Source organism: Citrus sinensis, chromosome 5 (genome assembly GCF_022201045.2).
Source record: "Citrus sinensis cultivar Valencia sweet orange chromosome 5, DVS_A1.0, whole genome shotgun sequence".
Taxonomy (NCBI): Eukaryota; Viridiplantae; Streptophyta; class Magnoliopsida; order Sapindales; family Rutaceae; genus Citrus; species Citrus sinensis.
This window is the reverse complement of record NC_068560.1, coordinates 28,632,692-28,646,952: the sequence shown is the minus strand read 5'-3', so window position 1 is coordinate 28,646,952 and position 14,261 is coordinate 28,632,692. Positions and strand designations below refer to the sequence as shown.

At 34.4% G+C, this 14,261-nt stretch overlaps 3 protein-coding genes across 4 annotated transcripts in view; all 3 read left to right on the top strand.

Moving 5' to 3' along the window:
* LOC102628314 (serine/threonine-protein kinase ZRK3-like) overlaps positions 1–14,261 on the top strand; it is a 128,880-nt gene that overhangs the window by 96,276 nt on the left and 18,343 nt on the right. The gene's annotated exons all lie outside the window — the stretch shown is intronic.
* On the top strand, positions 3,156–4,764 carry LOC102627428 (serine/threonine-protein kinase ZRK1-like). Of its 2 annotated transcripts, XM_052442106.1 has the most exons (3): positions 3,162–3,365; positions 3,512–3,614; positions 3,828–4,764. In XM_052442106.1, the coding sequence occupies exons 2-3, from the start codon at positions 3,512–3,514 to the stop codon at positions 4,547–4,549; spliced, it is 825 nt and encodes a 274-aa protein (XP_052298066.1). In that variant the 5' UTR covers positions 3,162–3,365; the 3' UTR covers positions 4,550–4,764. The 2 variants fall into 2 exon arrangements, with proteins under 2 accessions (XP_052298065.1, XP_052298066.1); XM_052442105.1 differs by having other exon boundaries at positions 3,156–3,365; positions 3,512–4,764.
* On the top strand, positions 10,806–12,446 carry LOC127902585 (serine/threonine-protein kinase ZRK3-like). Its single transcript, XM_052442102.1, has 2 exons — positions 10,806–11,000; positions 11,213–12,446. The coding sequence occupies exon 2, from the start codon at positions 11,215–11,217 to the stop codon at positions 12,256–12,258; it is 1,044 nt and encodes a 347-aa protein (XP_052298062.1). The 5' UTR covers positions 10,806–11,000; positions 11,213–11,214; the 3' UTR covers positions 12,259–12,446.

Here is a 14,261-nt window from a genome sequence, read left to right as displayed (position 1 = left end):
GTAAGCATATACTAACTTGTATATGCAGTAACTTGCGAGGATAACCACACAGCATGTTCAACAAGCAATTATCATAAAATTAAAGGTAGCTTCATTTCATGCATTTTTGGTAATTTCAGTGTTGCAAACATAAATCAGTTCTAAAAAATAATTATACTCTCAAAGATATCATACTAGACCTTTTGTGACTCTAGCTCTTACGATTTACATGCAAAATTAAGATTGATAAAAAGCTATACAGCCAGAGTTTTACAAAATTTTTATCTTTTACCAAATATTTATCAATAAATGACCAATCAGTATTTTAATTTCATGTCTCAAACCAAAAGGCAAACTTTAAGTGAAAATATTACCTGAGGAACTGAAGTTTAGAACAAATGCACCTGATTGGAGTCTTTGCGGAGAGTGGTTTCTTGAGGATCACAGTCTTGGCTTTGATTCTCTTCTTCCCATGAATGTAAATTTAATGGATTCATGATATCCATGCAGGTTCGAAGTGAATCCCGAAGAACAACCACAAGCTTTTTCTTTATAGCTTCTCCCTTTAATCCCTTCCTTACATTTGTTAATAGCAAATTTCTTGCCACTAAAATTTTCCTGGTCAATTCTTTATAAACAAGACATATAATTTTGAAAGAAGAAAAAAAAAAGAAAAAATGTACAGGGATTCCAAGCATATGCGTAGTTTCGAGTTCGTATGGTGCCAGCCCAGTTTGACTTGGAAGCGAGATAAAAAATAAATAAATAAATAAAATATATCTAGCAGGAACAAGATCATTGAAGCTTTCACTCTTTATTTAACCTATTACTTCATTTACTAACTTGTAGCATATAAGAAAAAAATGTAAGGTATGTTGGAAATAATTAATGTAAAAATCTCTTGGTCATATACCAGTTTATGATTCTTGTAGGACCATTGTTTTGCAATTCTTGTTTTGCCACAACTACTTCCCTTTTTTATGTTGCTAGGACATCCTTAATGTTACTTTTTAGCTATCTTCTGATATTGTTGTTGTGACCTTTAGAAATCATCTTACTTAATTATTTTAAATAAAGTCACGGAACAATTCTTACACCCTGAGATATTTTATCAAACACCTCTTGCGCCAAAGCCACAACTACAAGACTGGATTGGTTAGTACATAGTAAGATGCTAAGCTTTTGAACCCAATGAGTAATGCCAAACCACTCCAAATAGGGTCCAATCAAATTAACTCATTAATTCATTGCTATTAATCTTATCGGTTATTTGATTTCTCCTCAATTCTCAGCTATTTCTCAATCAAATAAAATAATTTTGGCTAATTAGCATTTGTTTGAAAAGAAATTGCACAAGTAGTTCAATCACCTCATAATCGAGAAACACCATCATAATCAACAAATAATAAAACAATGATTAATCTGTAATTCACGCCCCTTAATTTCGGTCATACTAAATAATTAAACTGAAACCGAACCTGATTCTCACCTCTGAGAAGTGTTCTTTCGAGCTGTACTTGCCAACAACAATTTGTTCTACTGCCTCCTATTTCCCATCCAATAAATCTCATCATTTTCTTATGGCTTTTCGTACCGTTCCCCACAGACGGCGCCAAGATGTTGATGCCAAAATATGACCTCAACAGCTGAATTTGTTTATGGTGGGAAATTAGTACAAACCAAGCTTGAATATTGATCTGAACTTCAAGTCTGCAACCTGAAAACCACAGAAATCGGTCAGGACTTGCTGGTGGGGATTCCGGCTAGAACCCTCCGATGCTTAAGTTAGATTAGGAGTAAATTTAATAATTGACTGGAAGGGAAATAACTCAAGCAAAATAACCCAAAAAAAATGAAAAAACCGAAATCCTCCCACTCTCCCTGGAAGATTAATTTTCTTTTTTCATTCTCCTTAAAAGTCGCTCATGTTCTCAACATGGGTAGTTGGCTCACATAGAATAACTGAACCCAACAATTCTCACCCTCATGCGTTGTGTATCCTTGGTTGACTAGAGGAAGACTTGTTGCATTTTCACATATTCCAAATTAAATTGAGCATTAGAAAAAAAACACTTCATACTTATTCAGGTGACTCAAATGAATCAACATCAGAATCTGAGCCAACTCCTGCAGTAGTAAAGATCAAGATCAAGATCGAGCACCGCGTTTTCTTAATTATACAATAGCAATAAACTTCTTTCTAATTATAAATATCACTAATTTATGAATTTATATTGAGATGATAGATGGGATACAGGGATAGGCATATCATGAGATAATAATTTTAAAAAGCATATCGTAAAATGACAATTGAAAAAAAAAAATCTTAACTCTGATCTCTCAATAATTGACTGAGTAGAAACTAGAAAGTGTAATGATGAAATGACATTTTATTTTTAACAATGAGAACAGCAAAGGTACGAAAGTGAAGAAAAAATTGGTGGCCCACAAAGTAAAAAGCCAAAAAAGAAAAGTACAAACTGATGTGGCATGATAAGATTAGTTGAATTAAATATCACTTGGCCCACATGATTTGTTTTTATTAATTTATATTTTCATTCAACCAATGAATTAATGCCACGTTAGTTTGTACAAAATAAGTTTGTACAAGAGTTTGTGGTTGTATCATTACTCAAAATAAAAAAAAAAAAAGAAAAGAAAAGGCACTAAAAAAGAAGGAATTAATTGGATAAACTTTATACTCGTTCAGATACATGTATAAAACGCCAACTAGGAGAGCTAGATAGCTGTGTCTCAATTTAATCAACATAAAGATGAAGATCAAATCAAGCTTCGCTACAAATATACACAAAATATATGAAATAAAATGACTAAATTATTGAACAAAGCAGAGAAAAGAGGGAAGAGAATTAAGAGAAATTAGGTGCTAATGTAATCTGGGCGAAATATAATTAATGTTTAATCCTCGTTCTTTTGAAATTTGGGAATTGAAGAGGGAGGAAAGAGAACCACGGAAACAAAAAAATCTAAGATGGAAGAGGGTAAAATGTGGGGAAAAAGATAGTTGATAAATTTCAAGACAATTTAAGATACGTCAATGTCATTAATTGGTTGTTTAACCAATCATAACATTTCTCAAAAAATAGAAATCGTCATAAAAGAATTGTTCCGCGTTTAGCCATGTGGACTGTTCCTTACCCTTCTGCGTTGTACATATCCTTGGTTGACTAGAGGAAGACTTGTTGCATTTTCACATATTCCAAATTAAATTGAGCATTAGAAAAAAAACACTTCATACTTATTCAGGTGACTCAAATGAATCAACATCAGAATCTGAGCCAACTCCTGCAGTAGTAAAGATCAAGATCAAGATCGAGCACCGCGTTTTCTTAATTAATCAATTTGCTGTACGTCCACAGCCACAGGTACTCCTCTCCTTATCATCAGCGTTCAGAAGCTTTTGGTTTTTTTTTTTGATAAATTTTACTGCTATATATTTATGAATGAATAGTATGTATATATACAAATAAAACGAACTGATTGCAATATTTGAATTGGTTTCTACTTGTAGATGGGTTCAATTCTGACAAAATTCAAGGACAGGACTGATAAAAGAACATTGATGGTGAGGAATGGCGCGACCGTACTGAAAGAGTTGATCGCGTCTTCTCATGGTAAATATAATCCTTATCGTATCTTTTCTGCTAAAGAACTCGAGATTGCAACTAACAACTATGACGGGAGAGAAGTTATAAAAAAATGCATCTTTCACATATATAAATTGTACAAGGGCTTTTGGCAGGAGCGCCTAATTTCTGTTTTGAAGTATAATGAATCCTATTCTGATAGCGCTTATAAGTTTAGTATTAATAACATCGTATATGCAGCGCAAATGGATCACAAGCATATTTTAAAGCTAATTGGATGCTGCTTAGAGACTCCAATTCCCATTCTAGTTTTTGAATATGGAGAGTACAGAACTCTTCGTGATCGTATTTTCGGCGCTCCCCAACCTCACTTTGAACCATTACTGTTGAAACATAGGTTAAAGATTGCGATTGATGTTGCTCATGCACTTGCTTATCTTCATGTTGGATTCCCCAGACCCATCGTTTTTGGAAATCTCATCCCATTATGCATCTTGTTCAATGAAGAAAATGTTGCAAAATTGTTTGATTTTTCGGAATCCATATCCATTCCCGAAGGTGAAACCCACATACTTACTCGTAGTCGGTTTGGAGCCTGGACATATAGTGCACCTGAGTACAAGAGGGGAGGTGTTTTCAATGAAAAGTTGGATGTTTATACTTTCAGTACAGTTCTGTTGGAGCTTTTGACTGGACAGGGCACAAGGGATTTACTTCGTACACATGGTTCGGTCCGTCATCTCATTGAATATTGGAAGAACTATCTTCAAAATAATAGATTTACTGAGATAGCAGATCCTATAATTGTTCAAGACCTATCATGCACTGAGAAAGAGCACCAATTCCAAGCTTGTGCACGACTCACTCTTGAATGTCTCAACGAATCACCCGTAGACAGGCCAACAATGGTTGATGTTACAAAAAGACTCAGACAAATTTATTGCTCTCTTTCATGTAATTAATCTTTTGTATTCGTTGTTTTTTATGTTTTCATTTTCCCCGGCCAGTAGTAGTACTGTAACCCGGTTATTTGAATAAACAAAATGTTACTAGTTTAATTTGCAAGTAAATTTAATTTGTAATATTAAACTTACTTGTAAATTGAATATTTTCTAATCACAAAATCACTTTGTTCACGCTGCTGCTCGGGCAGAGTAGAGAGATCCTCTGTTTTGTTTATTCGCATTCTGAAATTAAAATAAGCTAATAGAGAAGTCAACTACTATGAAGTTTCGATCATCGACTGAACCACTGGTTGAAGTGTGTAATGTGTATAAAAGCTATTAAATTCGGATTTTATTGTCAACCTCACTCAACCCAATTGTATTTCTTTTAGTATTTAAGTTTCAATCTTGGTGGACACAGTGGTGTACCCCGAAACTTAAATTTGGAAGGTGAGTTCAAAAATTTTAATTTAATTTGGTGTACTTAATTTTTTAAAGTCTCAAAACTCAAACTCTACTTTTTCATTTTAAATAATAATAATAAATTATTTATTTTAATGTTGAAGCTCATTGTGGCTACTGACCACATTTATAAAAGTTCCTTATAAAAGTAATCTCCATAAAATAATTATATGGCTATTGTAGTTTGAACCAAGTCTATAAAAACCACTAAACAATACTCTTACCACTAAATTATAAGTATTTTGTTACATAAAAAATGTGCTCAAATTCTTTTTATTTAACTCTTTTAAAAAAGATATGAGATATATTTAAAAGAAAAATAATGGCCTAGAAAAGTCCCTGAAGTCCCTCTTGAGCCCCCTTATGTTCTGAGTCCGCCCATGGGTGGGATGCTAGTAGATTTCTTTAAAGTATATATAACACAGTGGTGTATGTTATTGAGTAGTATTGCTAGATATATTTTTAGGTGAGCATTTTTATAAATAAAAGCTATTTATCACAAAAAAAGAAAAAAGGAATTTGATGATATTCACGTTTAAATTTAATATTAGTAGAATATTTGTCATTGGTTACACGTAATGGCATGAATATTACCAACAATGGAATATTTGCTTGTTGTAGATTTATGGTCAAACTTTTGAAAGCTGTAGATTTATTGTGGATAAGTACTTCATTGTCATTAATATTTACACTATTACAGAGAGTGGAAGATGAGCCACGAGATTCTATCACTTAAATGAAAAACATGGGTTGAACTGTACCCCTATTTAGAATAACAATATTCAATTGATCCAAAAAAAAATAAAAAAAAAAAAGAAGATAACCAAAAAAATTCATCAACACACCCCATCGACCCTCATCTTTTAAATAGATAAATTAAAATTTTCACACTTTTAGAGTACAAATTGAGGATTGTCATTCCATGGGTGTATTGAAGGTTACTTTATATAAAACAATATGCTGGTACAAATATACCCTTGAGAGATTGCAGCGTACACACAGCGCCTCTCTGGTGACCGCGTTTATGATGCTATAACAATATTTTTCTCCGGACTTTGAATAATTTATGGTTGACTTCCGAATTTCTTAGAAGCTTACATTTCTGTTCAAATTTTGCTTGAGAAATTGCAACACTGTCTCTCAAAAGATCAAGCCTCTCACCGTCCGCAGGTACATCGAAAGATCAAACCTCTCGCCCGTCCACAGGTACATCCTAGCTTCTTGTTAATTGTCATCATCAGCTTGCTTTAATTTCTTTTTAAGTACGTTCTCTTTATGTAAATAAACTTTAATTTTTTACCTTTTATTTATGTCACTAATATTTTATGTTCCATATGAATATTAGTTTTACGTTCTTATTTCTCAAAATACTTACATGTTTTATTTGTTTTACTTTTTATTTATGTTTTATGGTCTTATTTCTTAAGATATGTACATGTTTTATTTGTATTACCTTTTATTTACGTCACTTATATTTTATGTTCCATTTACATCACTTATGTTCTATGTTCTTATTTCTTAACATATTTCTCAAAAAATAAAAATCATTATAAAAGAATTAATTCCACGCTTAGCCACGTGGACTATTTCTTTCCCTCTTGTGCCGCACATCCTTGGTTGAATATTTTAAAGCTAATTGGATGCTGCTTGGAGACTCCAATTCCCATTCTAGTTTTTGAATCTGTGGAGTATGGGACTCTTCGTGATTGTATTTTCGGCGCTACTCCACCTCAGTTTGAACCATTACTATTGAAATCCAGCCATCCAGGTTAAAGATTGCAAGGGATATTGCTAATTCACTTGCTTATCTTCACTTTGGATTCCCCAGGCCAATTGTTTTTAGAAATTTCAAGACACAAAATATCTTGTTCAATGAAGAAAATGTTGCAAAATTGTTTGACTTTTCACTGTCCATATCCATTCCTGAAGGTGAAACCCAGATTACTACTGACGGAGTGATTGGAACACGGGGATATTCTGCACCTGAGTACATAAGCATATGTGTTTTAAATGAAAAGTCCGATGTTTTTAGTTTTGGTGCATTTCTATGAGAGCTTTTAACTGGACAGGACATCTGGGATCTTCTTAAGGATACACATGATCATGGCTGTTTTTTCAATGAATATTTGAATAACTATCTTGAAGATAAAAGATTTACTGAGATAGCAGCTCCTATAATTGTTCAAGACATATCATGCATTGAGAAAGAGCAGCAATTGCATGCCTCTGCACAACTTACCTTAGAATGTGTCAACAACTCACCGGAAGATAAGCCAAAAAAAAAAAAAAAAACTCAGACAAATTTATCGCCCTTGGGTGCAATTTTTTAAATTATACTCCTTGATTTTAGGTTTCCATTTTTACCTGCTATCAGTTGTGGTCGGTTACACAAATAGACAAAAAGTTACTTGTGTATATCATGCTTTCATCAGCGCTGTCGGAAGCGGATTGATGTGGTACAGAACCTAAATCTAATTTTTTCATCAATTATGAAAGAGGTACACTGAGTACAGATTTCTTTTGTTTCTGGTACTTCCAACCTAGAAAAAAAGGGGCTAATGAGGCAAACTGAGGCAAACTGAGGCAAACTGAGTCAAACCCGATGTGGAACAACGCACGGAGTTCATCAAGAAAAAATTAAAATATATGGACGGTTTTAAAATAATCGTTCTGTTATTAGATTTAAATGACTTTTAAATTATTAAAATGAGTATCTTTAGGAACGGGGTGTCATAAGGAGTTTCTACGGGTGTCGAAAAAAGGGTACTTTTTATTTTACACGGACTCTTATTAAGATGCAAAGGCCCCGTCCAAAACTTCATCCGTACAGAGACTTCGGTGTGGCCAATGTCCCACTTAGCTGCAATGAAACGTTCACAAACAATTGGTTGACCGGAGAGCACTTGTTTTACTTTTGGATTCGGATCCCCCGTATTTTCTCTTAATTTTTAAAGATCCATCGACATGCATAGGATTCACCTGTGTTGCAATACCCCAATTTTTATCTTTTATGTTTTAAGTACTGTCAAATTTACTTGAGCACCTTACACTCTTTTCATTTTATAATTTGCTTATGAGTCTTAAAAAGACCAAATTATCCTTCTTGACAAAGGTGGAAGAAAATGAAGAAAATGGAGTTAACCAATACAGCCAGCAACAAAAGCACACCATTGTTAAGTCTCATCTTCATCAACCTTAGTGACCCACAACCATGCTTAAAGTCGCTTAAAAACCCACAAGCAACACAAACAATATCTCCTCACAAGACCACGCATCGGTTACGGCTCCGTCGTACCCACGCCAAGCCACCACCTCCGGCGCCATTATTGTTATAGGTGACTAATCAGAGTTCCATTATTGAGTGTCATGTCTAACGAATAATGATTTTGTTGTCTTCATGAGTAAATGATTAAGATCTGAAACCTCTTGCTAAGACCAATTATTTGTCCACTGAAAAACAAGAACAAGAATAGCCCCGCCAAAATGAAAAAGAGCAGCAGCAACCGCAACTTGCAAATGATTTGGATTTGTCAATGCTAATGGAAACGAACAGCCACCATCATCACTCCTATAGATTGTTGGACTTTGAGATTGAGTTTGGAAGGGAGTCTTGAATTATTCTTGCTACTGCTAGTTAAAATTGGAGTCGTTGAGTTCATAATAAATGTTTTAGCTGAAGGCTATTGAGTTTGGGATCAAGATTTGGAATAATGGGTCTGAAGCTAAGGGATTTGATGACATTGTAATGGACAAGATGGCATCAAAGCAAATTACAATTTGCTTTGACAGGGGCGGCCGATTTGAGTTTAGAATTGAAGTGATTGCCATGAAATTTTTAGAAAATTTAGGGAAAAAAAAATCATTTCATCAACATTCCATATGTTTAAAATATGTGAAGATGAAGGTGAAGATCATGATGATGGAGCTGAAGATGAATGTGAGGAGTGATGATGATAGAGCTGAAGGCGAGAGGAACGAGGGAAAGATCTTAAATTTTATTTTTAATTTATAAATATAAGGGCATTATTGTCTTTTTGTTGATATTAGTGTTTTACGTGGATTAATATGTCTTGGATGTAATCCAAATAAGTACTTCAATACTTATAAAAATAATAAATAAAAAGAGTATAAGGTGCTAAATAAAATTTTAATAGTGTATTTAAGTAAAAAGTATCATATTAATTCTTAGTATTTTATAAATAAAAAAGAGTATAAGGAGCTCAGTAAAATTTAACATTAGTTAAATCATATAAGACAAAAATTAGAGTACCTTACATCCGTTGCAACATAGGTGAACCCACATGTATAATTAGTGAAATTAAAGAGCTGACATTAAATTTTACGTTGCAATCTTATTTTAAAACTCATGGTAACTCAAAAGTTTTTCCTCTACTTATTGAGAAATTTTCTCCCTTCACGAAATTAAAATTTTAGTTATAGTGGTTTTAAAGAATTCAAAACAGCAGCTGTAAAATTAAAGAAACAACAAAACAGCAAACTTGCCTAGGGCTATCGTCCTTTCTTTTTTGGATTACTGGGCACTGGGGCTTCTGGCTATCTTGTGTGCATCTTTTCAGTGACAAAGAAGGACATCTCTAAATTGGATTAAAGCTGCTGCCAGATCAAAGAAGAAATTCTGAAAAAAAAATTTAATTTCCCTATTTCTCATCATTCAAGGATGGAAGATATTTCTTATGGTGAACAACCGTCCACATGTTGTGTTTGCTTGACTTCTTTGGTTTTCCGTCGTAGTGTAGGAGCTCATTTTCCTATTCACCGCTGCACTGTTTATGGAGTTGCAGCTCATCTTTTTTGTTCCGAGTTTGCAGCAAAGGATTGCAAGTGTGCCGCTCAAGCTTGCTTTAGTCATAATCTAACAATTAAAATTCCAATATTGTGAAGGGAGAGAATGGAAATAATTGAAAAAAAAAAAATTGAGCGATCGTGAGTTAAAAAATAAGATTTTTTTTTTTTTTTTCTGAACCACGAGGTGGTTCCAAGTAGGCATCAACTGTAGGAGATACCTTTAACTCCGTACCACAATTCAAACTAATACCATAATCTAGACTAATCCCCGCTCGCACCGGGTCGGCCCGTAAGGGGTAAAGTATTGGCCAAAGTGGTGACTCCATACAAGAGCGAGACTTAAACTCTTGACCTCTTTTAAGGAGTTAGAGTGTTGAACCAGTCATACCAATCAACTTTGATTTTTTTTTTAAAAAAAAGAAGATTATAAAGTAAGATTTAATCTCAATAATTTAATGTTATTAATTACACTTGTCAATGGATCTTTGAAAGCCTAAGAGGACTAGAAGAGAAACTACCTAGCAGAGGATCCAAATTCAATTCCCAAACGATCGCACTACTGCAAAGATGAGGAAACAATCTAAAATTAGTTGATATTTCAAAAGAAATATTTTGATGAAGCCGGAGATCGTCATTAGTTATTGCATTGTGTGAAGAAATATATTGAATGTAATATCTTTAATGAGATAATAGATCTGGTCCATCTGGAATTGGAAGACCAACGATTAATGCAACCTTTTACAGAACTTGCTCTTAAAGTTGCCTCATCAGCCGGAGAAACCCACACAAAACAAACAGAAAAACTCGAACCATTGCCTAAAAATGAGGTGAAGATTTGTGGCCGTTATTCGACCAAGCAGCATTCGACAATCGACAGTGGATTGATGTGACTGATCTGACAAATGAAAGCGATAGTTATTTTGATTCAATAAGAATCATTTAGATAAAAAATGTTTAATTTTAGAGATCAAATGTGGTTGCCACGTGGGAACACGTGTCGCAAAATAACTGGGGGGCAATCTCATCAGCTGGTGAAGAGGGGTTGTCTGTCATCACCCCTAGAAGCAGGACTTCCTCAGAAATTTCGTGGTGGCCGATTTCTTCTGCCTTTGACTTGAATGATATGCGAGTGCACACCACGTTCACAGAGATCAAGCCGCGCGTTATCTCGATATCAGATTTATCAATTTGCCGTCCACAGGTACATCCTCATTGCAGCCAGCAGCTTGCTTTCTTTTTCCTTTTGTTTGCAGTATATACGATTTCTTCCTGCAAATTAAGTTTACTTCTATGCACATATGTGTTTTGAAGCATACAGCAACAATTTTTAGTTTTGTACACACACAAATATAATTCATTTGCTGTGTTCAATTATATAAACTAATTGTATTTTAATGGGTTTCTACTTTTTAGATATGAGGTCCATTTTGAGAAAATCCAAGAATAGGGAGGACAGAGAGACTACTAATAATAGTAAAACAGAAAATATGATGAGAAATGGCGCGAGTGTGCTAAAAGAGTTGATAGCGTCTTCTAATGGTAAATATAATCCTTATCGTATCTTCTCTGCTCAAGAACTGAAGCTAGCAACTAACAACTATGACCAGAAAAACGTTATAACTGAAGACTGGGGGTGTATATTGTACAAGGGATTTTGGCAGGAGCGCCTAATTTCTGTTATGAGGTTTCGAGAATCTAATCGTGATGGACACGGAAGTTGTATTAACAACATTGTCTATGCAGCACAAATGAGTCACAATCACATTTTAAAGCTAGTTGGATGCTGCTTAGAGACTCAAATTCCCATTCTAGCTTTTGAATCTGTGGAGTATGGGAATCTTCGTGATCGCATTTTAAGTGCTTCTCAACCTCAGATTGAACCATTACTAATGAAACATAGGTTAAAGATTGCAATGGATATCGCTCATGCACTTGCTTATCTTCACTTTGGATTTCCCAGGCCAATCGTTTATAGAGATTTCAAGACAGCACATATCTTGTTCAATGAAGAAAATGGTGCAAAATTGTTTGATTTTTCACTATCCATATCCATTCCTGAAGGTGAAACCCACGTTACTGATAGAGTGATGGGAACAATGGGATATTGTGCACCTGAGTACCTAAGCACAGGTGTTTTCAATGAAAAGTCGGATGTTTTTGGTTTTGGTGTGTTTCTATTTGAGCTTTTGACGGGACAGATTATCTCTGACCTTGTGAAGGCTGCGCGCAATCTCGGCTGTCCTTTCGAGGAATATTTTAAGAAATTTATTGAAGACAATAGTTTTACTGAGATAGTAGATCGTATTATTATTCAAGACATATTATGTCTTCGGAAAGAGCAGCAATTGCATGCTTCTGCACAACTTATGTTTGAATGTCTCAAAGAATCACCGGTAGATCGGCCAACAATGGTTGATGTTGCAAAAAAACTCAGACAAATTTATTGCTCTTTCATGTAAACAACTTTTTCATAGTTCTTGTTTTCATGTTTTCAGTTTCCATTTCATTACTTGTAACCTGTTATATAAACTATAGGTTAGTTGTTTTTTTGTTTGACTTTCATGCTTTCATTGATTAGTCCTTGTGGAAGCAGAGGAGTGTGTTGAACAAACTTAATATGTTCTATTCTAGAACTTCCATTAGATGATTTTTCATTGATTTGAAATTTCCCAGTCTTAGAGAACTGTACACTAAATTAAACAATTCATGGATGTATAGAATCACATGAATACTGAAGGCACCAACTGCAAAGCTCCTCTGTTCTCTATCTTCATAGATGGCTGAAATTTCCTTCAACAGGTACATGTACACCCTCGTTGAGTGTGCTAGAGCAGGCTCTCTAAATGAGAAGTATGTCTTCCCAAAAAACAAAAAACAAAAATGAGAAGTATGATATTTAATTTTTGGTGTGGTTCTATGTGAGTTTTTGACTGGACAGAGAATAGAGTTAACTCACATGAAAGATTAGCTTTGGATAAAATATGAAAAGAGACTTGTTGAAAAGAAATATGAAAAGAGACTTGTTGAAAAGAAACAGATTCAGTGATTTTGTAGATCCTTTTGTTATTGAAAATAAGTAAATAACTTACCTTCAAGTGCATTAATGAATCACAAGAAGATAGGCCAACAATCGTTGTTGTCACACGGCAATGCAACTCAGTTAAATATACCTATCTGTTAGTTTAATATTCAAATATATGTATGTTGGCAAGTGACATTCTAAATTGTGAATCTTTACGCCACGTATCTTGCTGTTAGTTAGAGACATCTTCATTTGCCATTGTATTCTTTCTGCTGGTTTGCATTCACTCTAGCTTGCTGCTCAAGTTTGAATTTGTTGCAAGACAAAACATGACCATGTGACTGTGACATTACAAAGGTCAAAGGATCAGTGTGTATATTATGTTAGATTTTATTTGCTTGCTTCTGCTTTTCTCCGTGACTTTAATTCTGTAGATTGTTGCATTTACGTAGGAGCCATCATATGTGCTGATACTGTGCACCCCCGTGGATGATTAAGAGTTTTATTTATTTATTTATTTTTTCAATGAGACATATGAATGAACTCCCTCTTGCTTTATATATTCATACAATCTACTGATGGTATTTTGGTGGGTTTATGGATATGAGTTGGATTTTAAGAAAATTCAAGCTTTGGTCGAAAGGTAAAAGAACTTTGATGATCGGGAATGGCGCGAGTGTACTACAAGAGTTGATAGCATCTTCTAATGGTAAATATATTCCTTATCGTATCTTCTCTGCTCAAGAACTCAAGCAAGAAACCAACAACTATGACCAGAAAAATGTTTTTAGCAGAAGACACTAGCTATAGCCTGTATACAATGTACAAGGGGTTTTGGCACGAAAGTTGTATTAACAATGTCACATATGCAGCACAAATGAGCCACGATCATATTTTAAAACTAATTGGATGCTGCTTAGAGACTCCAATTGCCATTCTAGTTTTTGAATATGTACAGCATGGGACTCTTTGGGATCGTATTTTAGGCGCTCCTCAAACTCACTTTGAACCATTACTATTGAAACGTAGATTAAAGGATGCAGTGGATGCTGCTAATGCACTTGCTTATCTTCACTTCGGATTCCCCAGGCCAATTGTTTTTAGAGATTTCAAGACATCACATATCTTGTTCAGCGAAGAAAATGTTGTAAAATTATTTGATTTTTCACTATCCATATCCATTCCCGAAGGTGAAACCCACATTACTGACACAGTGATGGGAACATATGGACATTTGGCACCTCAGTACGTTACAACATGTGATTTCAGTGAAAAGTTGGATGTTTATAGTTTTGGTGCATTTCTATCTGAGCTTTTGACTGGACGGGGCATCTTGGATCTTGTTAGGGATGCACATGATCTTGTCTATCCTTTCAATGAATACTTGAAGAACTATTTTGAAGATAATAGATTTACTGAGATAGTAGATCCTATAATTGT